Source organism: Elephantulus edwardii, unplaced genomic scaffold, assembly GCF_000299155.1.
Source record: "Elephantulus edwardii isolate Elephantulus edwardi_28Jun2011 unplaced genomic scaffold, EleEdw1.0 scaffold00089, whole genome shotgun sequence".
Lineage (NCBI taxonomy): Eukaryota > Metazoa > Chordata > Mammalia > Macroscelidea > Macroscelididae > Elephantulus > Elephantulus edwardii.
The window spans coordinates 11,425,818-11,452,282 of record NW_006399839.1 but is presented as its reverse complement, the minus strand read 5'-3'; the positions used below and the strand labels follow the sequence as shown (position 1 = coordinate 11,452,282).

Here is a 26,465-nt window from a genome sequence, read left to right as displayed (position 1 = left end):
GGTCTCAAATTCTGCACAGGAGACCGGAATCTTCAAGCCAAGATGCAAGATTATTAATGCTGCCTTTGACAGCCAAGATTTGCAGCAAGAGAATCTAGTGAATTGAGGTGGAAGCTCACCCCCAGAAGACCGGATCTCACTCATGGATGAACCCCAGTCCCAGCTGCTGAAAGGGCAGAGCAGAGCATTTGTCTCCATTTTTTAACTTCTGAGTATGAGAAACTACTGTGTAGGCTTCGAGGTGGGAGACGGCATAGCTGCATTCTGTGCTGTGACCTGAACCCCGTCTTTGCACTGGAACTCCCAGGACTGAGTATGGATCACGACCCCCAAACCCGTGGGCCCCTGAGCGACTCCACCCCGGCCACGAACCCAGGCCTCGCTCCAGCCGGGATGTGAATTGAGCAAGCGGTCTCCTGCAGGCCCGCGGAGACGGTGAATCCTAGCCTGCCGCGCCGGGAAGAGATGGCTTCATCCTGGAGGGGAGATTGATGAGCAGCGCGCACAGCCCGGCCTGCTGGTGTTTGTCATCACTGCGCAGACATCAACGACAGCACCGGATGCGCGGCCCGATGCTGATGCCGCCGCCTCGCAGGCCTTCGCGCCTGGTCCCCAGCTCGGCAGTGAGCGCAGCAGCGCCCTCTGGCGCCCGCCGCCGTCTTCCTGCCAGCACACAGGCTGCTGCGGGGAGAAAAGCAGTCGCGCTCGGCCGATTAATGCGCCTCGTCCCGGGAGCGCGCTGATGAAGACGGCACGCTCCGAACGCAGCCCGCCGGTTACCCCGGCGCGGGCACAACCAGGGCGGTGAGCACGGTGAGCTGGCGCCCCCTGCTGGTATCCCCACCTGCCCCACGCGCAGTGGACTCACCTCCTCCTAGCCTGTGGCCGGATCTGGGGGCCCAGTGACCCTATTCAAGTCTCCTACCAGAGTGGACAAGAGGGCCAGGGAGGCACATGCCAGCTGCTTTTCTGGAGTTCTTGTCCACCCCCTCTCCAGCTTTGGGGAGAGTGTGGGGGCTGCAAGACACCCCAGAACGGAAAGCAGTAAGTGGGGTGATGGAGGTTCTGCCACTGAGGGCCAGCCCAACAGCAGGGTAGTTCTTTTAGGGCCCCATGTCTGAACTGGCCACATCCATGGTGCCACCCTGCGTATGCCTTCGAGGACAATGGGAGTCATCTGGAAAACCCACAGGTCACCCCATCAGCTACTGTAGGCCCTGGATGCTTACGCCCTGTGCCCGCTATGCTCCAGCCATGACCTGCACCCCAGCACGTGGGCCCTGGGAGACCCCTTCACAACAGTGGGTGCTACAGGCAAGCATGACACTACTCTCACCCCAGAATGGGCCCCAGTGGACACTCAAGGAGGGAGGCCCTCAGAAAGGCCCCAGGGCGTGGGTGGCTGCAGCAAGATCCTGACACTCAGCCAGGGGGTACAGAGAGCCCCCAGCTTGGATGACCTTCAAGCACTTTATTTTAAATATGTGTTTTCAAAGAAGTGACATATATACAAGAAAAAGGAGTACTAGGCTGGTGCAACAGCTCACCCACTCTGTTATTAACCAAAAAGGTTAGCATGTACTTGGGTAACGTGGAAGAAAGGCCTGGTGATTGTTCCTTAAACACCAGCCAGAGGAGACTCACGGAGCACATATCCACCATGACATGCAGTTCACCCCTGTGAACTGGGGTGCATCTTGTGGGAATGGAACATTTCTTCATTTTTGTGTTCTTTTAAAGTGCCCTGCCTGGCCCAGAGTCAATGATGGAGGCAGCCTCGCTGTTACACATTATCTGTTACACACACTGGGCCCCGGCCCCAGGGCTGAGGACACATGGCTGGGCTTCTGAATGACAAGTCTGTCTGGATGCGGGGCCTGAGGCAAACACACGCAGTAAGGTGGCTGTGTAGGTGATGGAAATGTGATCGTGAACACAAGTGACATGGGGAGGAGGGAGCCCCCAGCTCCCACGGCCTGGCCCAGGTGTGGCAGTGCCCGGTGGGGGCCACCACACTCAGCACTGTCGCTGCCCTGAGCCAGACCATGGTTTGGACTGAGTCCAGCAGAGACCCAACCCCTCCCCCACCTGCGCTTCCGGAAAGTCCCGGGTCCCCAAGATCCTCATCCATCCTTGCTTTGGCTTCCTGCCCTTCAGGCCTCTGCCCCAGGATTTGTCATCCCGGAACAACGCCCACGTGGAGACTGGGCTCACCTAGTGATGCGTGAGGCAGAGTGGAGCAAACGCCAGTGTGGAAAGGGGGTGTCACAGGAGGAACATGTACCCCCTCATCCAGCTTCTGCAGCCAAGGACCCTGCCGGGGGTCCTTTCCCATGGAGGGGCAGCTGACAGTCAGAACCTCTAGCTCTTGGGGAAACCTGTGCGGCTGCTTTTGTACCTAAATTTGGGAGGGTGCCAGGGACCCCTTGGGCAGATGAGGCCGCCAGGCTTTCTCGAGCCGGGAGGCAGGACTGTGCGGTGCCCTAGGGCTTGACCTTCTACTTCAGAGTCATGGCCTTGGGATTTGTGTTCGCTCTACCAGTCACTGGGGCACCTAATAGCCCAGTGTTGTCCGCATATGCCCCCAGACACCCACAGCCAACAGACTTTGAGGAGATCTTGACCTGCTGTCCAGTGGAAGCCCCTGTGTGCTACATGAGGGTGTCTGGACAGAACTGTTCCTCCCCCCTCCAGTAGCTGGGCTCTCTGAAAGACTGTGGTCCCCTGCTGTTCCCCATCCCGATAACCAGGTTCTCTGAGTGGCCGTGGACCCCAGCTGTCCTCCACTGCCATGACCAGGCTCTCTGAGTGGCTGTGGTCCCCAACTGCCCCCACCCCCATAGCTGGGCTGTCTGAGCAGCCGTGTTCCTGTCTTCCCCCACCCCCATGGCCAGGCTCTCTGTGCGTCTGTGGTCCTGACTGCAGGGCACACAGGCGCTCATGTCACCAACAGGGGCCTGACAGACAGTGCGTGTCACCCCAGAGGGCTCCTCTGGAGAGCGAGCAGAGTCTCTCCTGGGGGGAAGAACTGCTCTCTGCAGAATTAAGTGAGCCTCTGAGTGTCACCCCAGGGTCCCCTTGCACGACCGCGGCCGTCACTGGTGATTACGTGCTGCCCGAGTGAGCACTCCTGGCCCCCCGCCCCTGCCGCTTTGCTCTGGCAGATCCCCAGATGAAGCTGTGGGTTAGGGGGTGGGGGTGGGGATGCTACAGAGAATGAGGGGTCAGGGAAATGCCACACCCACACAAGGACCTGTCAGCTCCTCATGGCAGGGCTTTGACGGCCCAGGAGAGGCTGCAGAACCCTGGTTACTACCTCAGTTGATCTCCTGGGCCTGGCAGATGGCCGGTGCTCAGGACGGTGTTTAAAGAGTGAGGGAAAGAATAACTGAGTGTCTGGTGTCTCACCACGTTGGGAGTGTGAGAGTTGAAGTCCCGGGTGGAAGGTGCCATCCACACTGGCTGCAGCCCAGCCTGGAGATGGCGCAGCATAAACTGAGAACACATCAGCCCAGGTGCTGTGGTACCACCTGCTCTGTGGGCCCTGGGTGGCCAGCAGCCCCAGGGCTGTTGGTGCCCACACAGGCCTCAGGTGGGTGGGTGCCCTGGCTGAGGTGAGGGCCTGGGGCACCGATGACTTGGCGCTGAGCTCTGTCTTCACTTCAGCTTCAGCCCCAGCTGGCTGCTAATGGCCCTTGCCACCCCCCACACTCACAGAATGTGGCTAACTCCTCCGACCAGGACTTGGGGACACTGGATTATGAGAAAAGCCCCAGCGACGTGTGAGCTGTGTGCACAGCTGGTTTACCTGCGGTTTCTGGCAGCGAGGAAAGCGGGCAGCCCAGCGTGCACCCCAGTTAACCAGGGCCCCTCTCTCGTCAGGAGCTGCCAGAGCATGACCAGCTTGTTCAGCAACACCGTGTCGCCCATCAAGGACGGGACCTCCTCTCTGCCCCGCAGGCAGGGCTCGCTGGCCAAGCCCCCACTGCGCGCGCTCTACGACCTGCTCATCGCGCCCATGGAAGGGGTGAGTGTCCCTGCGGCGTCAGGACACATGGTTTCCTGCCCAGTGCCCCTGCCTGCCCCCCACCCCCCCCCAGGTGTCCAGCACTGCTCCCTTCTGTTGCTCTCACTGAACAAACGTCCACACGTGTTCTCGGTCACCGTGATCGTGGGCTGGGCCTGGGTCATCCTGTGGCCATTCTGCCCCTGCTGAGCAGGGCTCCGTGGCCACTGCGAGGGCACCTGTGAGCCCAGGACGCCTGGCTGTGCCCGTGGGAGCCACTGTCATCTGAGCCACATGTCGTTGTGCATGGCTGCCTGCCCCACCCGTGCCACCCCCATGGGCTGTGTGCCCAGGACCCCCACCCCCAGCACTTCACCTGCTGTGGTGCTGCCCACTGCCCCCCCCCACCTTCCTTCCTGAATCTTCCCAAGCTGGGGCTTCAGACACCGTCAGGATCCTGAGGTCACCCTCACACTGACGTCCCAACAAGGCCAAATGGTGTCTGTCAGGTTGCCACAATGTGCCCAGTCCTGCCCCTGACTGTCTAACAGGGAGGGCAGTGCCAGTGAGCCTGGAGCCAGGCTGAAGTCTGCACAGGGCTAGGGGTCTCAGGCCACAGTGGGGGGCAGGCCACTCGCCCCACAGTCTCTGCCTTCCTGCCCTCGCTGGTAGATGCATCTCACAGGATCTGGGGTGACTGCTCAGCACCCCATACTTCTGTCAGGCCAGGCTGTTTTCTCAGGAGGGGGGCGTGAGCCACAGACCACCTTGTATGTGACAATGTCCTTTCCTTGTCGATGACATCAGTCAGGCTACACCCTTCTGTCACTTGCAGTGAGGGGGGCCGTCAGGGCAGAACAGGGGTGAGACCAGCGGAGTGAGGAGCAGAGACTGGGCCTGGCACGTCCAGACAGCTCCTCTAGTGCCAGGGCACAGTGGCCACCCCGTCCCATCTGCCCCCGGCACGTGACACTGCAGAGCCCCAAGTGCCTGGGATGCGGGTCCAGGACCCTGCCCTCCCCTGGTGAGGTGGCTCGTCTGCAGTCACTGGCTTGGAGCGCCCCAGGGTGCCCACCAGCCTGCTCGGCTCCTGTGTCGTTCCCCCCTCCCCAGGACCGAGCACCCAGCTGTGCCTTCCCAGCAACCTGCACTCAAAACATGAACGCAGATTATACAGATTGTAGCTTTTTGCACACCAGGCATGCCTTCTGTGAGCGAGCCTCCTGTACGCACAGCGCCTGTGTCAGTGTGAGTGTTCACGTGGGTGCGTCGTCCATGAGGAAATCACGCACGGTGCCGGTGACGTGGCCAGTCGACTCTCGTGTGTCCCCTCAACTCCTCCGGGCCTTGGAGGGGTGTCTGGACTCTCGGCTCACTCTCTCCTCCTCCAAGTTCTCATGCATTTGCTGGTTTGCAGTGGGGGTTGTTAATGCCACACTGGATGGTCAGGGGGCCTGGCTGTTGCTATTTGAGTCAGAAGTGAACACAGGACCCTGTGACATGCTGCCCCGACCCCCACAGTCACTCAGCGCTGGGACTGTGTGAACTGGCGGCATCCTCTCATCTCGACACCCCAGGTCACCTCCTCTGAAGCCCCTTCCCTCCTCTCTGGGGTCTCCCTTCACCCCCCCCCCCGAGGGCCGGCAGCTGGCACAGGCCTGGGGCAGGCAGTGGTTTACAAATGGCATTTGCTCTTGAGGTTTACTGTGACACAGAGAGCAGACTGCCAGACGTCGGGGTTCTCTGCGGGGGGTGGGGTGTCCTTTTGGTCCACTTACTTTGCCAGAGCTTAGCAAGCCCTGACACATGCCAGGCATTTGTCCCCAACACAGCAGAGAGGCAAGGGATGGTGGTCCCAGGTGGGGTGGGCCACCTTGAGTTTGGGGGTTTCCTGGGGGCTCCCAGGGCTGCAGAATGATCCCGGCCCCAGGAGGGCCAGGCAGCTGGACCTCACTCCTCAAGCAGGCAGGATGGCCCTGTCCTGGGATCCACTAGAGGGCGACACGCCACCATGGACTGGCTTCCATCAGCCAGCCTCATCTCCACATTCCCATGAAAATCCAGATCAGGACCCAAATTAGGAGTCACTGACACCTCCAGACGAAGGCGATTAGCCTCGTCACATGGGGCTCTTAATTATTTGAACAGTCGCCCCTGGTTAGTCTCCAACCTCTTCAGAGGGACTAGGTCAGACGGCAGGAAAGTGGGCCAGCGGAATGTCTGCCTGCAGGCCTCGTGCCCGTGTTTGATTTGATTTGGCTTCGGGGGCCCGGCCTGTGCTCCCCCATGGCCCTGTCCTTTGCTGTCAGGACGCAGTGGGGGCGGCCAGGCATCTCGGCGAGGAGGGTGCACCAGCTGCACGAGCCATCAGCAAACATCACATCAGGTCTTGATACCCACAGGAGAAATGTCACCCAAGACAAGTGGAAGTGTCGCGTGTGAGAGGAGAAGAGGACCTTGTGCCCCTGACATTCACTGTTAGGGAAACAGAGTGAAGGGTGGTCACTGTCGCCACACCTGGACCTCCCCTTGGGCATGGGAAGGGCCTGGACCTATGTGCTCCCACAGTCCACAGAGCCACATGGCTACAGTGGTGTCTGCAGGGCCACAGCAGGCTGCTGGCCCGGCCTGTACCCCCAGGCAGTAGCGACAGGCCAGCTGGCAGGGGCACCACCCCGCCACTCCAGACCCCAAGATGTGAGTGTGTGTGCAGAAGCCAGGAGGTGCCATCACCAAGGGCCTGAATTGAAAGCAGAGGATTCCTTCATCCACTCCGAGGCCTGGGGCCTCTGCAGGATCCTGGGCACTTGGACTTGACCTAGTTACATCCGGCATCTCTATAGGCTTTGTCTTTATTTTTTATTATTCAGATTCTCTCTTCCTCATACTTGGTTTTCAAAATCAAACTAGCACGAGCTAATGCCTGCTCAGAAAGCACGTGCCCTCGTCCAGTCCGCCTGGGTCCCAGCAGCATGGAGCCCTTGAGGTTCCTGTCACCCCACCCGAACCGGGGCCCTCAGCACCGCAGCCTGGACATCTACCCGAATCCACCATGAAGGTTCAGCCCAGGCCCAGCTCTGAGGGGGTTTATGGCGAGGCCATGGCCAGGACAGGACAGACCTCGGTGTGGAAACGCCTCTGGCAGAATCGAGTGACGTGGTGGAGCCGCTTCCCCGTGGAGGAAGCCTGGGCGTCGAGGGCCTGCCTTGCACATAGATGGCCGGGTGCAGGCAGACGGCACCGCCGCCCGGCTGCCTTGCTGCTTTCTGATTGAGGCATGTGTACAGTGAAACAAAGACCAACAAGGAAAGAGAGCGTTTCCACAGCCAGCTAGGAGAACAGTGGTGGCAGTCCCCACAAGCCACCATGTCCTACGAGCCGGTGACCCCTGTGCCGGGTCAGTGCCGTCGGGTGGTGGCTCTGACCTGGCTGGCAGTCCACAGGCTCTGGTGACAGGTCCCGAGGAGGAGGGTGGGTGCGATTCCATCAGCTCAGCCAGGCCGAAGGTCTGACCTTCAACCCCTCCAGTCTGGCCCTGCTCTCTCATCGACTGGACTGAGGGTGGACACCGGACGGGCCCCTCCACATGGTCCGCCGTTCAGCTGGTCGAGCAGACCTGATTACTGCTGCTCGCTTTCTGGCTCGAAAGCAGCACCTCCACTCTGAGTAGATTTGAGTCCTCATGTGAGTTAACTTCCAGTAATTGCCTGTCAGCTGGCTGTATGTTGGGGCTTGAGTCATGCATGCCACTGGCATTTCATATACCAGCAGGTGGATAGATTTCAGAGCAGCTTTAAGATGAAGACAGACTAGGAAGAAAGGCCTGGTTATTTCCTTTTAAAAACCAGTTCAAACCTCGTGGATCACAAGAGAAGACTGCACAATGCTGGGCTGCAAGATGAAGGATTCCCAGTACAGGGACCATGCCAGTCGCCGGCTGCCCAGCTGTGAGCATGAGGGTGGCCCTGGAGGGGCACCAGCCCTCTCCCTCTGGTACGCAGGACCACCGCGGGTTGTAGCTGACTCCATGGCAGCAAACAAGTCCAACTGTGATGTTGGATGAAACTGCATATGTCATGCAGGACAGCAAAACTTCTCAGAAGCATCTTGAAGGGGGTTCTTTCATCTTTTAAAGTTCTGTTGTTTGCTCAGTTCACTCAATGCAAACTATGGGTCAGGAGTGATCTCTGGGGTGTCCAGAGAAGCCTTTGCCTGAAATTTGCTTTGTGTTGTTTGTTGTTAAATAACCATCACGTCAAGCGTGACCACAGTGACCCTATGAACAAGTCTGAGCCCTATCCTGTCCATCTTCATCTCTGATTTACTTGAGCCCACTGCTGAAGTCACGGTCAGCCCACCTCCCTGCAGGTCTCCCTCTTTCGCTGACCTTCCAACCTTCCAAGCATGATGTCCTTTTCCAAAGACTGGCCCCTCCTAACAGCATGCCCACAGTATGTGTGATGAAGCTTCACCATTTTTGCCTCCAATGAGTACCTTGGTTTTACTTCCTCTAAGACATATTTATTTGGGGCGGGGGTGGCAGTCCATGGTATATTCTGTAGTATTCTCCAACACAAAGGCATTGATTGATTCATCTTCTGTCATCTTTAGTCACTGTCCAACTTTCAGACGCACAGCAAATACCTGAAAAGACCATGGCTTGAATCAGGTGCACCTTAGTCTTTAAACTGACATCATTGCCCCTAGGCACCTTGGTAAGACCCTTGACAGCAGATTTTCCCAATGTAATACACCTCTGATTTCTTGACTGCTGGTGCCAAGGGTGTTGATTGTGGATCCAAATAAGATGAAATCATTGACAACTTCAAACTTTTCTCCATCTGTCATGTTGCCTATTGGTCCAGTGTTGAGGATTTTTGGTTGATTTTTGTTATGTTGAGATGTAATCCACATTGAGGGCTGATGTCCTTGATCTTCTGCAGCAAGTTCCAGTCTTCTTCATTTCAGAAGGAAGGTTGTGTCATCTGCATAATGCAGGTTCTTACTGAGTGTCCCTCCTATCCTGATGAGGCTGGTCGGGAGCTGTTCCCAGGACCTCCCACCTGCACAGTCAGTCTTGCCTCATCTCCTGATCAGAGCTGCCATCCTCCAACCACCCCAGCCCCCATGAGCCCAACTTTCAGGGGGCTTCTGCAGTACCCCAATCTCGGGCTGCCTGACAGGTCACCTTGGGTCCTTGTGTAAGCTGATCTCTGTCCTCTGTAGATGCCACCCCTACTCCAAGGTGCTTTAGGAGGGTCAGCCGTTTCCTCGGCTCCACGTCCAGTGTTCAAGACTCTCTCCTTGTCCCCTTTTCTCTGCTGGTGCCACCTGGGTGTGAACTGCTGGGTGTGTCCCCATCCTGTGACACAGGAGGCCCTGAAAGCTGGGCAGAGCTTGGAAGCTGTGAGAACTGAGCTTTCACCCCTCACTAGCAGGAACCTCAACACTGGCTCCACACCCCACCTGGCTGAGCCCAGGATGGGACAGGACTGGACAAGCCTCCTCTGGCAAGGCTGGGCCTTCTCGCCCATTTGGGCCAGTGCCCCGGGAGGGCACTAACAGGCTGGGGTGGCCTTATGAGCAGACATTGTGTCCCCAGGTGTTCACCCTCAGCAGCACACGACCAGGATGTGAGGCCCCATCCCACTGCCAGGGGTGCAGCTGGAGGAGGCCCTCCAGCAGGAAGGTGGCCACATTCAGGAGTCCTGGCTGAGGGGACACATGCGTGTCCTTAGGTCAGCACTCTGGGTGGGAAGGCTTGGGGGGTGCGGACTCCCACAGACTTCAGGGGAGCCCACCACTCCCCTTGCTGCACTGCCTTTGATCACATGTGCACATGCTGTGTGACTGGGATTTGTGTCCCCTGTAAGGTGACAGGTGCAGAGGTGCTGGGGTTCCACTGGGGCACAGGGTCCAAGGGAGCCTGGGGGTGGCCTGGCATCGTGTCACAGCAGTGTCCGGCTTTGTACACGGCACAGGCCTGGCCCTGCGTGGCTGGTGGCAGTGTGGCTTTCTCTGAGCAGTAAGCAGATTGTCACTGTCACAGCTGCTGCCCTATCACTGAGGTGGGGAGACAGCTCTTCCTCTCTGGCTCAGCTCCAGACAGCATGGTGGCCACCCTCCCTGGAGTGTCCTCAGAGGACCCCACACCCCAATCTCCTTCCTAGCTTTCCTCTAACGCCCCTGGAAAACAGCTCAGAAGACAAACAAGAAGCAGACTGACCTAGTAAGTTTTTGTTTGCTTTACATGAAGCAAAAATTAAAATACGGAGAGAGTAAGAAGCCATGAGGGGTTACAGGCAGAACGCCTGCCAGGCAGTGTCACTGTGGGTTAGCAGAGTCTCTGCCACCAGCTGCCCCGTGCCCAGAGCAGTGGGTCAGCAGATGGGCGGGGGGACTGCTGCGACACCCACAAGCCCCAGGGCACGCGCTCCCCTGCCTTCGCTGTGTCGTCCTCCCCCCAACTCAGTGCCCACGTGTCCTCCGGATGCTGGGTGCAGCCTCGTCCTGCTGGACGGCCAGCTGTCACATCTGAGTGTCTGGTCCCCAGCACCATTCTCTCCAAAAGCCTAAAGGTCCTGGTCTGGGTCCAGGTCCTCCTCTCCCATCTAGGGGATGTCATCCTGGTTTCCAGAATTTTCCATCCACCTCTTCCAGTCTCTGGATTCTGCTCTGGTCAGGTGTCTTCTGTTCCCAGGAGCCATTCCCACACCACGTCTAGGTCCCCATGCGCACACAGCACCCCTGCCCCACACTGGGAGTCCACGTGTCCTGATGCCCATCCGCAGGGACCTGCTGGACCTCCCCAGCTTGCACTTGTTGGGATCCCCCGTGAGTGAGTCCCTGCCGTGCTCCCCACAGGGCCTAATGCACTCGAGCGGCCCCGTGGGGCGACACCGGCAGCTGGTCCTGGTCCTGGAGGGCGAGCTCTACCTCATCCCCTTCGCCTTGCTCAAGGGCAGCGCCTCCAACGAGTTCCTGTACGAACGCTTCACCCTCATCGCTGTGCCTTCTGTGCGTGCCCTCAGCCCGCAGGCCAAGGTACGTGACACTGCCCTCCTCACAGGTGTCATCGTGGGCAGGTGACCTGGAGCAGAGGTGGGGTGCTCGCGTCACCTGGCAGCCATGATGCCTGCCCTTCCTCCCCATGAAGCTTCTTGGCTGTGACATCCAGGTGGTGACCACTAGGTCAGGTCAGGCGAGTATATCTAGGGTCCGGTAGTGGAGCCCCCACTTGGTGATGCTCATTAACTTCTCTGAGGTGCTTAACAACAGACACCACCTCCGTCCCTCAGGCTGGTCCCACCTAAGCTATGTCCGTCCCTCAGGCTGGCCCCACCTAAGCTATGTCCCCCTGGATGGCCCTGTACCCCTCACATCATCCTCCTGCTGGGCCATGTGCCCTTTACCTCCTTCTGACTGGGCCGCGTGCTGCAGAGCTGACGGGCCACAGACAGATGAGACTCCCTCTGGAGAAAGCAAGTCAGTGGACCAGTGAGAGGACTGAGAGCAGACAACGTGGCCTTCAGGGGACAGGCAGGAACTTGATATGGCAAAGGCCATGTAACTCATGGTGACAATAGTCTGCCACCCAAAGTGTTGGCTTCACCCCCAAAACCCCCACTGCCCGGATCCCCAGCACTTCAAAATATCTCAGAGACTGGTTCTCTTGGACCTTCATCACCCAAGCAAGGCCCCCCACACCCAGGGCCCCTTGTGCAGCATCGCACCTGCCTTTACACCAAGACCAGCAGCCCAGTTCTCACGGTCCCTCTGCCCCATGGGCTTCGCATGGCCTGCAGGAGGCTGTGGGTCGGCCCTGCCTATTGTCATCCGGGTCACAGGGTTGGTCCCACTGGGGTAGTTCCTGCCTCTCAGATCTGTGGGCTTTTGTGACTGGTTTTGATGCTTTCCTGGGGGCTCAGTGGGTCCCGGGTGCAAAGTGAGTTCTCACACCCCCACACAGCAGCTGTCCCCTGCCACCAGCAGATAAGGACTAGGGTAACACCTTAGGTGGGACCAAAGCCTTGATTTCGATGGTGACAGTTTCCACTCGAATGGGGTCTGGGTCAGAGCTGACTCAGTGTCACCCTGCATGACCTCCCCGGGCCGTGGGACAGCTCCTCACAGACCTGTGGGGCCCCTGGCCAGAGCATGTGGCCAGGCCACAGAGCAGCAACTTAGCACCTGGAAGTGGTCCAGCGCTCCAAGTCCATCACTTAAGAGGTCACCCCAGGGCTCAGCTGGGCCTCTCAGGCGCCTTCATGTTTCATTTTGAAGAGCAGAAAGCCAGGGGCCCTGGGATCTTTCGAGGTGGCATTCCTGCAGGCCGCAGTCTGGCCTGGGGTCACCGAGACGGGTGTAGCTTTTTTCCCCCAGTATTTAATTTTTTAAATTTTTAATATTTTTTAATAATGAACATTTACAGAGAATTTTGATTTCCATTCATTCATTGCTGCACTTCTCTACCCACCCAGCCGTCTCACCCTGCCCCCCCAGTTCGCTCCTCTCTTTCAAAAGTAAAAGATTCCCTCCCTGGTACACAATCCCCCCGCACCCCTCCCACCGCCCCAAGTACATTCCACTATGCAACATTAATTGTGGACTCCTGTGATAACCTTAATACCCTATCATACATCACATTTAAATTATTCACTCCCTCATCTGTTTCAGTGCAGTATACACAATCAGTTTTTCTCAGTCTTACCCCCACGATGGGTGTAGCTTTATCCTCTTTAAAGAACACCCTGGCTGGAGCAGGCATGTCCCTTCTTGGGGGTGAGCTCCACAGCCTCCCGGGGCACTGCAGCCCCTCCCTTTGTCACATGCTGTCCCATCTGTCCCCAGGTGCTTGACAAAGATGACCTATCCTCCCACCACCGATGGGTGGCTGTGTTCCTCAGCAAATCACACCCCAGGTCATGAGTGAGAAACTGGGGGGCCAGGGTGAGCCAGGGGGCTGTGCTGCTGAGGCACCCCACCGGGGCATGTGCCCTGATGGCTGTTTTGTCCCCCCAGTGTCACCTGAGGAAGAGCCCGCCCACATATGCCGGCTCCACGTCCATGGCAGCCGTCATCGGCAACCCCAAGCTGCCCGCAGCCGTGATGGACCGGTGGCTGTGGGGGCCCATGCCGTCGGCCGAGGAGGAGGCCTACATGGTGTCGGAGCTGCTGGGCTGCCAGCCGCTGGTGGGCAGCGTGGCCACCAAGGAGAGGGTGATGAGCGCACTGACACAGGCAGAGTGCGTGCACTTCGCCACCCACATCTCCTGGAAGCTGTCCGCCCTGGTCCTCACGCCCAACGCTGACGGCAACCCGGCCAGCAGCAAGAGCTCCTTCGGCCACCCCTACACGATCCCCGAGTCCCTGCGGGTGCAGGATGACACCAGCGACGCCGAGAGCATCTCCGACTGCCCGCCGCTGCAGGAGTTGCTGCTCACGGCCGCCGACGTGCTGGACCTGCGGCTGCCCGTCAAGCTGGTGGTCCTGGGCGCTTCACAGGAGTCCAACGGCAAGGTCACGGCCGATGGCGTCATCGCGCTGACACGCGCCTTCCTGGCCGCCGGCGCACAGTGTGTCCTGGTGTCCCTGTGGCCTGTGCCGGTGGCAGCTTCCAAGATGTTCATCCACGCCTTCTACTCGTCCCTGCTGAACGGGCTGAAGGCCAGCGCCGCCCTCGGCGAGGCCATGAAGGCCGTGCAAGGCAGCAAGCCCTTCTCCCACCCATCCAACTGGGCAGGTAGGGTGCCCACCCTAGCACTGTGGCGGGCACAGGCCAGCTCGCGACCCTCGGGCTACACTCGGGCGGGCGGGGGGCTGGGGAGGGCACCCATGAGCTGGGAGCCTCAGCTTTGTCCAATGTGCTGTTAGCAACAGGGGTTTCAGCTGGTCTTTGTTCTGCTAGCCTAGTGGGTAAGGAGTCTTGCTGCCTTCCCAAAGGCAAGTGGTTTGAATCCACCAGCTGTTATACAGGAGAAAGAGGGGCAGTCTCATCCCAGGCAGTTTACAGCCTCTGAAGCCCTGCTGGAGGGTCAGCGAGGATTCGAACCCGGTGGCTATCAGTCTCCGTTTGTGTTTCTCTCATAGGGAGCAGCCATTAGTGGGTGTGGGGTGGTATATTAAATAGCACCTTCATTTACAATACGCTTACTTGGAAAAGGGGGGGCAAAGACTCTAGACTTGGGGGCCAGGAACAGTTCTGGGTTGAGGTGGCTCGGCCTGGCTGTGTGGCCTGAGCCTCCTGGAGTCCCATGTGGGCACTTTACCCCACCCACCCAAGGGGACCTGAGAGGAGGGAAGGGATGTCCCCCAAGGTGGATGGGTCCAGAGGAAGGGAGGTGGGCTTGGCCTCTGATCAAAGGAGGAAGAACACACCCCACTGGGAGCTGAGCAGCCCAGTGACAGTTCTGACCCATGCAGGCGCCCTCCTGACATGTGACACACCCACTTCTCCCTCAGATTCGCTCAGCCCTGGCCCCGTCTCCCCACCACCCATCTTCTCCCCGAGACCGGCTCGGCCCTGGCCCCCATCCCACCACCCATCTCAGCCTGCACCCTGTGCCTTAAACCCTGGGAGACACAGAAGATCCCCAGAACCTCTGTATCCACTGATGCACACACTGTTGTCTTCATGAGACGTCTTCAGAGACGTGCACGGCACATGAGCTGATGGAAGCCCCCTGAAGGACAGGTGCACAGACTGAGGCAGAGGCACAAACAGCACACAATAAATTCTGGCAAAACCCAGTCACGTTATTCCTTGAGATGGTGGCGAGGACCCGATGATAGTCCAGGGATAGTTGGCACAGCATTGGCAGGACCTTGCTGTAGAACGTGTGCCCTCCCAGCCAAACAGGACTGTATTCTGACCAGAGGGAACAGAGGTGTCAGCCGGCCACCCAGGGAGTTAGCTGGTCGACAGCCCCTGCTGTCCAGTGGTCCCTGGCCAGGCCTGCTGTGGCTGCACTTGGGCAGAAGACAGGCACAGGATGGGGGCTGATGGATCAAGGCCCCCTGAGGTGCCTCCCTGTGCTTCCCCAGGTTTCATGCTCATTGGGAGCGACGTGAAGCTCAACAGCCCCTCGTCCCTCATCGGCCAGGCCCTCACGGAGATCCTGCAGCACCCAGAGCGCGCACGGGATGCCCTCAGGGTTCTCCTGCACCTGGTAAGGGCCTGGGCCGTTGTGGGGTGTTCTTGGAGTGAGGCGTGGGACAAGCCCTCCTGACCCTGAGCCTGGTGAGAGGGGCCGTTCTGACGTTCAGCCATTATGTCTGAAGCTCAGGGTCTTCTCAAAGGAAGCTTACTCAGGCCTGAAGGGAGCAAGAGAACCCAAAAATCTGCTGGCAAGTCTGATCAGACCTGGGGGAGCCTGTGGCCTGCTGTTTGGGTGGACGTGCCCGCACGCCGGGAACTAGCAGGTCGCTAGCACTCAAGCCACGTAGCGCTCAGGCCTCCTCCCTTGGTGCAGCCCCAGGCCACAAGCTATCCTCACCCACTGTAGCCCATTCTGACAGGAGAGGAGTCCCCTCAAGCCCCACTTTTTTTTTTTGTACACACCTTTTTTTTCGACAGAGTTCTAAGAGCTGTTCTTCAAAAGAGGAAGGTGCCAGGCCAAAGGTGCCTTGGTCAGGGATGCAGAGGGCGCCTCTCAGTGGTACTTTACAAGCACTCCCATTTGAGTCCCTGTGAGAAAGGGGGTGGCTGTCAGCACCACGGACAGCCCAGAATCACGCTTCTCCATGCGGCCTCGCTGGGCCAAGCCCCGAGTTTAACCTCCCTGAGCATCCTCTCCTTCAGGGGTACGATGGAGGCCAGCCTGCAGTCCCCCCACCCCGGCTCCTAGGGCCCTCTCCCCTTCTGTCTGTGCTCTGTGCTCTGAGAGCAACTGCCACGTCAAGTTTTTCAGACCTCTCTGGCCACGCCTCCTCCTGACGGTGCTGATGCTGGCTCACGCTCACTCCCCAGCGGGGACCGTGTCTCCAAAGCCGGAGGACCAGGGGTCAGTGCTGCTGTTCTGTGGCATGTATGAGAGCCACACTTGCTCCAGCCTTGGCCTTGGGTCCCAGTGTCCCCACATTCTACTGCAGGAAAATCTTAGGAAGCATCCGGGGCCATTCATTCATACATTCCAGGGGCAGCGCGTGCCCTTGGGGTGTGTGGCATCTCAGGATGAACCCTAGAGAAAGAGGGCTGACAGAGACATGCCTCCCCTGAAGGCCCTCTGTGGCAAAAGCTCACTCAGGTGCAACCTAGTGGTTTCCTGGAAGAATTCAGACTTCTGGTGCCAAGCACCAGGTACGGCCCAAAAAGACTGGGTACTTCCTGTGAGGGGATCCAGAGGCTGGTGCAGGAGGAGGCCCAGGGGAGAAGGGGACTGGCTGGGGACCCGAGCAGTCCTGCAGCAGATCTGGAGGGGCCGTGGACGTGGGGTAGGAACCGGCGTGATTTACAGCAGGTCCCTGAGCGCCACTTCCAGACGGATCCCTCGGGGGAGGAGAGCCCAGCACAGGGGGTTGGGAACAGGAGACCATTCCCATAGAGGGGCCAGTCATTCGATCTGTGTCCTCTCATGCAAGTCACCCCAGAGTCGCAGTCCCCATCACAGACAAGGCTATGACGTGTCTGCGGAGGGCGGCGGTCAGTCAGCCGTGCCCAGGACTCGAGGGGCTGGCAGCACAGTAGGCTCACCCCGCTCCTCTTGCAGGTGGAGAAGTCCCTGCAGCGCATCCAGAACGGGCAGCGCAACGCTATGTACACCTCCCAGCAGAGCGTGGAGAACAAAGTGGGGGGCATCCCCGGCTGGCAGGCCCTCCTCACCGCCGTGGGCTTCCGGCTGGACCCCCCTGCTAGCGGCCTGCCTGCGGCCGTCTTCTTCCCGACCTCGGACCCGGGTGACCGGCTCCAGCAATGCAGCACCACCATCCAGTCCCTGCTGGGTAAGCCGAGGCACATCCCAGCAGTGTGAGCCTTGGAGAGCTGGAGGCCACTGAGGGCCCTGCATTCATGAGAGCTTGGGCCCAGAGGGATGGCCCGGAGGGAGGGCTGGCACGCAGGGAGGGCTGGCCTGCAGGGAGGGCTGGCCCGCAGAGCTGGAGGCTGTCCAGTTCTGAGATCCGTGATGACATGTGTCCCGTGCCTGAGGCAGTGCACCATCACCCTGTGGCTGGCAGCTGGGGACCCAGCACAGCTGTGTGGTGGCCCCAAGATGCAGCTGAGTGTGTGGCCCAGGGGTGGGGAGACCAGGTCCAAGACCATGGCCGAACACTCTCCTTTTCTGACTGGGAAGCACACGCTGGCCCAGCCTGGGTTTTCAGCACCACCATGCTGAACATGTCTGGGCCCTTCCTTGCTAATGCACCCCTTTCTTGGTGCAGGTTTGCCCAACCCGGCCCTTCAGGCGCTCTGCAAACTCATCACGGCCTCCGAGACTGGGGAGCAGCTCGTCAGTCGGGTGAGTGCTGGGAGGACCCACAAGTGCACAGTGCCCCTTCATCCCTCGGCCTTTGTGGGGTGTCGGGAGGGGCAGCTCTGGGAGCCAGCAGACCAGCTGTCCAGGGCCTTTTGTCTCTGCTGTGGCCCTGTGTCCCCACTGCTGGCAGCAGTGCAGAATCCTCTAGACACGGTGATACTGTGGGCTGGCTCTCTGCTCACTGACCTGCCCCTCCGGACCTCCACCCCGTTTCTCAGCCATGAACACGCATTCTGGTCACTCCCAGGCCCATGAGGCCACCTGCCTGGACAGAGACATGTCCCAGTACTTAAGCTCCGAGTCCATACTTAATACAAAATAGCAAAGAGGCAGCACCTCCCCAGCACAGAGGGGAGGCTGGGTGGGAGGCAGCTTAAAGACGCTGTCTTGCTGTTTCGCGGGAGACTAGACCCCGCGCGCGGAGATTTGGAGGACTCCTCACCCCTCAGCTCCCCCCACTGCTCTGCAGCCCCTCCTCAGCCCCCATCCTCCCCGAGTGGGTGCCTCAGTGAGGACCCAGCCTCCTGCAGAGGGCACTCTGCTCATTTCAGACAGTAATTGTCAGCAGAGATGCTTCTCAAGAGTTCACTGGAAACAAAGCTGCCTTCTCATCCAGGAGCACCCCAAGTCCTCTACTCTGGCCAGACGCCAAACACTCCATCCCTTCTCCTGGATCCCCGCTCAGTGTGTGTTCAGCATGGGGGGCACACCCAGGCCCTTGAAAGCCAGCAGGACTAGACCTGGGAGCGACAGCGAGAAAGTGTGCGTGATCTTGGCAGCGCAGGGCGGGAGTCCAGAAAGGCCAGCTGCGTAATGTCTGTCTGTCTGTGGGAGCACAGGGACTTCCCACGTGTAACAGTGCCAGCCAGGGAAGTATGTCCTGGGGCTCCCGGGGGCTGGCGGATGGGGCTCGTCTGTGGAGCCGCTGCGGCAACCCCCAGCCTGCTCCACGGCCTGAGCTCCGGCTGGCCGGCGTGGCCACTGCTCTGTCGTCCCTGCTGCCTCTCTCCTTTCCCACCGGCCGCCACCTGTCCTCCGTCAGCTCGCGATGCATAACCACCTGTGCTTGAGTCTAAACTCTCTTCTCTCTCTCTTTTTTCTTCCTTTCTCTTAAAATCTGCTGGCTGAAGGCTGTTAAAAATATGGTTGGAATGGTGAGTACTACTTTAAGTAGCAGCTGTCACCAGGTGAGCCCGACCCCACACGTGGAGCCGCAGGCTGGCGGTCTCCCCTCCTCTGCTCTGCTCCCCTTTTCCTTCTTGACCCTTCTCGTGCTCTTGATTTGACCTTCCAAGTTCCACTGAGCAGCAGGGGCCGGGGCGACTTTAAGGAAGGACGGGCCCCCGTGTGAAGCAGACCCCGAGCTGGTTCCATGAAGGGCCTGGACATCAGAGGCCTCTTCTCTAGTTACCTCAAGACCAGAGGCAGCCTCTCGTGGCAGAGGACGGGGAGCATCTCCTGCCTCGGCCCAGGCGCTGCTCAGCCCAGCTGTCCCGAGATGGGCCAGCGCAGGCCCCAGCGTCTGTCATTAGCCACAGGCCACCCTTTTATTTGACCGCAGACACCTAGAAAGGCACATTCCAGAGTCCCGTTCAATCCAGGCATTCACTGTGCCTAAAACACATCGCCTCGCGCCTTGAACCCCACTGTCCCAACCAGGTTCTCAGACAGGTTCAGTCACAGCCAACAGAGAAAACCAGAACAGATCTGAGTTTTGTAAATTCTAGTGACTCAGAACGTTAGGTGGAATGGGAGACGCCTGCTCAGAAAGACGATGGGTGACCCCGTATTATTGGGACGGCTGTGGGTGGAACTCTTAAAAATAACCACTGCCATCCAGTCAGAACAGGCCAAAACCTGAAAGCCCTCCAACCGTCCAGTGGGTTTTCAGAGACTGGAAATTGCATGGGAGGAAACTGTCCATATTTCTCCCACAGAGAAGCTGGTAGATTCAAACTGCCTGCCTTTGGGTTGGAATTTCACCTGCTTACCCTCTAGGCCACCAGAGTTAACAGTCAAAAGCAGTGAGTCATCACTGAGCCGGCCACAGGCGTTTTCAGCTCAGTTAAGTCAAGAGATTAGGCCGCTCTGTAGAAGCTCAGTGCCCTTGTTTCAAAGAGGGAGGCAAGGGCTTTGACCCTTTCTAGGGTCATAAGTTCTAGCAGGGCCTTGACCCGTAGTTCTTACCATTCCAGTTAATGTTCTGCTTCACCCACATTTTAGAAATTTAGGTCTGCTCAGGTGTCACAGTGTCAGCCACGAACCAGCCTTTCCAAGGAATAACACAGTAATAGGTATGCAGGCACTTAAAAAAAGAAGTCTCAAATGCAGTACAGAGAACCGTGCGGAGGGGTGGCCTGGGGACGCGTCCAGAGGAGGGCCAGAGGGAGGCGATGCTGGAGGAGGAGGGCTCACGCCTGCTGTCCCCTCTCAGCTCCACCAGGTGCTGGTCCAGCTCCAGGCTGGTGACAAGGAGCAGGACTTCGCGTCGGCGCCCATCCAGGTCTCCATCAGTGTCCAGCTGTGGCGCCTCCCGGGATGCCACGAGTTCCTGGCAGCTCTAGGTAGGACAAGGGTCCCTGACTTGACTGCCTTCCTTAGTCACTTTCTTAAATGTCTTTTTCTATTGTTTTTGTCAGGTTGTGGTAGTAGACTCTTTGGAGGCTTGTTGCAGTGTTTCCCAGTTAATTTTCTTATTTAAAAATAACGGTTCTAGTGCTTTCACGAGATCCTCAGCTGTCCCGTTCACCCAGCACAATGGCTTCACCTTTATTAGTGTCATTTGCTTAACATGAACCTGCTGAATCCTGTTTTTGTTGAGGTCTAAGAAGTCGAGCCATAAAATGGTGTTTTTAAATGCTGGGCTCCGGGAAATGGGCAGAAATAGTGCTGTGGAAATTGCCTCTGATTTGACCACAGGTACATCCTGGAATCCCGTTCAGGCCCATTCACTTTCCTGACGTCAGCAATAATCTCCCTGGAGCCACAGCCTCTTCCAAATGGCAGTTCTCACTCAGTGTACTGTTCTAGCCATTTCTGGATGGTCTTCAGCAACATTTTGCTTCAACGTGATATTAACGATACTGTTTGATAATTTCCAGATTCTGTTGAGAATGGGAACAAACGTCTCTCTCTTTCAGTCACATTTCCTGCGTAAACTAGGGAGCACATCCAGGGCTGTCTCTATTAGTTGAAACTGTCAAGTGGTATCACATGGATTCCCTGGGCCTTGGGTTTTGCCAGTATCCTCAGTGCAGCTTGTCCTCCTTCGTTACCATTGGCTCTTGGCATGTCACCAGTGTTTCAAATGTCAGAAGGGTCACAATGGTGGAAAGATTTCTTATTTTAATTTTTTTCCTCTACTAGTTTATTTACAAAGTTCTCAGCCAAGCTTTTAAGATTAAAACAAACTAGGAAGGAGGCTTAATCATCTACTTCTGACCTCATAGGCCTCTGAAAACCCTCTGAACAATACAGGACTCTAGTATTACACGTCGGAAGTCACCAAGAAAGAGAAACAGCTGCCAATCCCTTTACTCACGGGACACAGAATGCACAGAGATCAAGCGGGCTGGCACAGGCCACTTGGAATCAGATCGTCGTATGATCTATTGTGCCAGGAATACAAAACTGAGGAAGAATGGTATGTTAAAAAGGCAATTTCACGATCTACCCTAAAGTACAATGTTGTGAATCTATCCCCATGCATACAAGGAAGACCTGTTGATATGACTATTATCCAAATATATACACCAAAAGAGGAAGATATTGAGGATTTCTACCAACATTTGCAGTCCAAGATTGACCCAAGTATGCAATCAAAATGCATTAATATTTATTGGTGACTAGAATGCAAAAGCTGCATAGAAGGAGGAAGGAATGGTAGTTGGAAAGTATGGTCTTTCTGAATTCTGAAGGTTCAATCATTGCAAAAACCTTTTTTTGAAAAAACACATAAGGTAACATTGCACATGGACCTCACTCCTGATCTGCACAGGAATCAGATTGACTACATCTGTGCAAAGAATCACTGGAGCGGCGCAGTATCAGCTGTCAAAGCCAGTCGCTGACTGTGGAACAGACCATCAGCTACTCGGGTTCAAGTTCAAATTGAAGCGGAAAACAAAACTAGTCCCAAATTATGGCCTTGAGTCTATCCCACCCAAATGTAAAACTCATCTCCAGAGTAAGTTTGAGGCATTGAACACTAATGATCAAAGACCAGATGAATTGTGGGATGACATCAAAAGTAGAATCCATGCGGAGAGCAGAAGGTTCTGACAGAGACGGAGGAGGAAGACAAGATTTAAATGGATGACAGGAGAGACTGAGCCCAAACAAAGGGAAGGCATGCAGAAGAGGGGGCAGCAGACTTCAAAGGGCAGCTCAAGAAGACAAAGCATTATAAAGAAATGTGCAGAGAACTGGAGAATTAAAAGGGGGAAGAACTTGCTTGGCATTTCTCAAGCTGCAAACCAAATTCAAGCCTCGAGTTGCAATACTGAGAAGTGCAATCGGCAAAATTGACTGATCCAGGAAGCATCAAAAGGAGGAGAGAATACACAGAGTCACTGTGCCAGAAAGAATTGGTTGCTCTGAGTACTCCCTTTTTAAAATGGTGAGCGCTAGGAGTGGGTGCTGTTGCTTATGGGAACTGTGTTTCGAGTTCAGGGAGGAAAACCTCCCATAGCAACCAGATGCCGAGTGGCTCCTTGAGGAACCTAACTGCAGAGGGAGTGAGGGTTTCCTGAACAGTCTCAGTGTCTCTCACACGCTCTCTCCTCCATGCATGGCACAGAGAGAGCAGCAGGTGCTGGCCCTGACCTTCACCATGGTGAGGACAGAGAATGGAGGGTGCCCTGTCGGAGGCATCTGCCCCCATGAGCTTCAGCATTCAGTTTTCTGCCCCCTCTCAGAGGCCTCCCTGGCTGAGCTCAGAGGCTGCGCTGTGCATGTTTGGCTTCTTCAGCCCTTTCCCAGGAGGTGTCTTTAGTGGGGCCTCAGGAAGCACCCTTAACAAGTCTCGGTGCTGTGTCACCAGCTCTCACCAGCTTGTTAGCCGCCCAGCTGGGGAAGCCCTGCTTTTTGCTGGGCCTGCTCCCCATCTCATTAGCATCACTGGCCTCTCAGGGTTTGACAGAGTGGACTCCCTGCAGGGCAGTTCATCTAGGAAAGCTGAGTCACCATCTCTGTGAGCCACCAGGCCCTCAGACTGACCACGTATAGGACACTACCCCTCCCCTGGCAGGGGGCTGCCACCTCCCCACTCTGCAGCTTTGTACAAATGGAGGGGCCCATTTCCCCGTTGTTCTGGGATTGCAGTGCAGTTTCCTGCCACGAGGCCACCAGAGCTTGCTCTCCTGTTGTTCTGTAAGTAGCCATGTGTGTCTGCTATTCTGTGACAGAACGGAAGATGGCAGGATGTTGGGGGAGAGGTCAAGGCCCTGCTGTCAAGGACACAGTGAAGCAGAAGGGCCAAGGACCCGCTGGCAAATGGGAGGCCACGGGAGGGGTGCTATGCACCCTGGAGGCCAGTCTGAGGAAGGGGCTCAGCCACAAGCAGGTGCGTGGACAGCACTGGACGTGCAGCCCTGCCGTGTGAGATACGGAGGGTTAAGACGACGTGCTTCTCTCTCTGCGCCTCTAGGTTTTGACCTTTGTGAAGTGGGACAAGAGGAAGTGATCCTGAAAACAGGCAAGCAGGCCAACCGGCGGACCATGCACTTTGCACTCCAGTCCCTCCTGTCCCTCTTTGGTAAGTGGCCCGGGCAGGGCGGTGCTGTGAGGGGACCAGCAAGGAGAATGACAGCTAAGGACTGTCCACAAGCCCTGAGCAAAACCTCGTGCTCAGAGGAGACAGTGTGGGTGCTGCCTAGTAAACCCCACAAGAGGCAGATGAAGTGGGCAGGTGGGTCCCACGACAGGAGCTGCCCTGGGAGATGACAGGCGTCCCTGATGCCTGTGCCAACTCCGAGGGTGGTGGTCATGCCTCGAAGGCAGAACCCACAGGGTCTGCTGAGGAACAGGGCGAGGGCAGCTGGGAGAACAGAACTATTGTCGATCTGGGAGGCAGCAGCTAACCTGGGCAGGGGTTTAGACACGCTCAGCTTTGAAACATCCATTCCATTTGAGGGCTGCGTGAGGGGGGATGACAGGCACTCGGAGCAGGGGGTCAGAGGGGCCTGGGGTTCAGGGAGGGACAGTGCTGGAGCGGCTCTGCCCTGTGGAAGGGCTCTGCTTTTCCTGCAAGACCGTGCTGTATAAGCAGCACTTCCACAATTCCTAGTCAGCTTCCACGCGTAAGAGGATAATCTTGAAATCAAAACCGTGCAGATCCTAACAGGCCTTCGACTGCTTGTTTCTGTGCGTAGATTCCACGGAGCTGCCCAAGCGCCTCAGCCTGGACAGCTCGTCCTCCCTGGAGTCACTGGCGTCCGCGCAGTCAGTCTCCAACGCCCTGCCCCTGGGCTACCAGCACCCACCCTTCTCGCCCACGGGCGCGGACAGCCTGGCCTCGGACGCCATCTCCGTGTACAGCCTGAGCTCCATCGCCTCCTCCATGAGCTTCGTCTCCAAGCCGGAGGCCGGGCCAGAGGGCGGCGGGTCCAGGGGCCGGCAGGACTACAAGCTCACCTACCCCCAGAGAGCCACCCTGCCACGCCGCCAGGCGTCCCCGCAGGCCCGCAGCAAGGACGAGGAAGAAGACGAGGGCTTCTCCGTGGTCAGCACCGAGCCGCTGGTGGCCCGGCTCTCCCCGGAGCACCGCCTGCCCCGGGGAGGGACGGCCGGGGGCGCCCATGTGGTTGGCATCAAGGGAAGCAGCAGCACCCCACACTCCCCGGTCAAGATGTCACTGATCCCCAGCCCCAACTCCCCCTTCCAGAAGGTGGGCAAGCTAGCAAGTTCTGACACGGGCGAGTCGGACCAGTCCAGCACAGAGACGGACAGTACTGTCAAGTCCCAGGAGGACGGCAACCCGAAGCTGGACCCGCAGGAGCTGGCCCAGAAGATTCTCGAAGAGACACAGAGCCACCTCATGGCAGTGGAGCGTCTGCAGAGGGGTGGTGGTCAGGGCCCCGAGGAGGGGCTCCCCGTGCCCAGCACCACGGCCGTGTTCAGAGCCTCGGAGACGAGCGCCTTCAGCAGGCCAGTCCTGTCCCATCAGAAGAGCCAGCCATCCCCGGCCAAGCCACAGCCCCCGGCCAGGAGCTCATCCCTGCCCAAGGTGAACTCGGGGTACAGCAGCCCCACCACCTCAGAGACGTCCATCCGGGACAGCAGGAGCCCGCACAGTGGCCGGCCCTCGCCCGGCTCAGACTCGCAAACCTCCCTGACTGACCAGCCACTCTTTAAACTCAAGTACCCCAGCTCTGCGTACAGCGCCCACATCTCCAAGTCCCCCAGCTCAGGACACCAGTCTCCAGCAGGCAGTGCGCCGTCCCCTGCACTCTCCTATTCCTCGGCCAGCTCCGCGCGTTCGAGCCCAGCCGACGCCCCGGACATAGACAAGCTGAAGATGGCATCCATTGACGAGAAGGTGCAGGCCATCCACAACCTGAAGATGTTCTGGCAGAGCAGCCCCCAGCACCCCACAGGGCCCATGAAGATCCTCCGTGGGCCCCCCGGAACAATGACGTCCAAGAGGGATGTCCTCAGTTTGTTAAACCTGTCCCCTCGGCACAGCAAGAAGGAAGAAGGGGCGGACAAGCTGGAACTGATGGAGCTGTCGGCGCAGCCACGTGGGGATGCGCCCCCAAGACCCCCTCCCAACGGCCACCGGCACATGCAGACCACCAGGCTGAGCACCCTCCCACTGCCCACGGGCACCGCCGCGCCCCCTGCACGCCCACTGAGGCTCCCTTCTGGGAATGGCTACAAGTTCCTGTCCCCCGGGAGGTTCTTCCCTTCCTCCAAATGCTAAAAGTGTCTTTCTGACCCATTGACCCAAGGGCAGCAGCCCACAGAGAGAGGCTCCAAAGGGCCCGGGCTACCTGGGTGCACAAGTCACCCCCACGCTGAGTCACCCAGCCCCCACGCTGCCAAGCACACGGCCCCAGGGCCGGGCCTCTGGGCCTCGTTCGCTGAAAGCCAGGACTTCAGTGGGGCTCATGGAATCTTCCACACACTTCACCAAAACGTTTACCTTTCCAGCCTCCACACCTCATCTTGGTGCTTTTGTACACCACGGTCACAGTGTTGGGGTGGGGAAGAGGAAAGGGGGTCCCTATTTTGCTAAGAGGTGGACACACAGTACATTTTATACACAGAAATACAAACAGAGCTTTTTTCTTTTTAAACAGTTTCCAGGTGCTGGTTGGGGGTGGTATACATACAGTCTCGCCAATTTGAAAGTGTTATATTTGCCAAAAAAAAAAAAAAAAAAGGTTTTTTTAGAAAAAAAAATGCCAATGATTTGTAAAGAAATGGTTGCCATTTTGCCTGGTGACACTGGCCTGCCACAGTCACAATGCAATAATCAGGGAGCCAGCAAGTCCGGCCGGCTCCGCGTCAGCCCCCGACGGCCTTGGGCGGCGCCCACTGTCCACCAAACTTGAATTTTTTAAAGAACGTTCCTGTTCCTCGTACCCAGGCAGTTTTTTGGAACTATGCAATTGTGATTTCAAATGCAACTTTGTGCTTTTCAAACATTTCTTGGCCTTTTTTTTATACAGATAAAACAACTTGGTTTTCATATCAATAGGACTTTGCATCTATAGCCATTATTTTTAAAAGCTCAAACTTTTTTAAAAAAAAAGTCAAATTTTGCATAGACACCAATAAGCAATTCTATCAAGTTTGGGGAAAAGGTTGAAATTATTCCGTTTCTTGATGAGAGGGGGGGAAAAGAATTCACAGCAAACTAGGTTTAAGCAGAATCTAGCCTCTGGCTCCTATTCCTTGTTCCCAACCACTCAGTCTCCCCTTGGTCCCTAATTCAGGCCTCTAGCACCCCTTGTTCTCAGTCCAGTGCCTGGCTCAGACAAGTC

At 57.4% G+C, this 26,465-nt stretch overlaps 1 protein-coding gene across 1 annotated transcript in view; it reads left to right on the top strand.

Moving 5' to 3' along the window:
• Positions 1-25,399, top strand: part of TTC28 (tetratricopeptide repeat domain 28) — a 744,609-nt gene extending 719,210 nt beyond the window's left edge. The window contains exons 14-23 of the mRNA XM_006890519.1: positions 3,883-4,027; positions 10,871-11,050; positions 13,028-13,748; positions 15,050-15,174; positions 16,714-16,945; positions 17,384-17,460; positions 18,609-18,632; positions 19,913-20,042; positions 23,126-23,233; positions 23,850-25,399. Of these exons, the coding sequence (XP_006890581.1) occupies positions 3,883-4,027; positions 10,871-11,050; positions 13,028-13,748; positions 15,050-15,174; positions 16,714-16,945; positions 17,384-17,460; positions 18,609-18,632; positions 19,913-20,042; positions 23,126-23,233; positions 23,850-25,399 (3,292 nt within the window). The remainder of the gene's footprint in view (positions 1-3,882; positions 4,028-10,870; positions 11,051-13,027; positions 13,749-15,049; positions 15,175-16,713; positions 16,946-17,383; positions 17,461-18,608; positions 18,633-19,912; positions 20,043-23,125; positions 23,234-23,849) is intronic.
• The last annotated feature ends 1,066 nt before the right edge of the window (positions 25,400-26,465 follow it).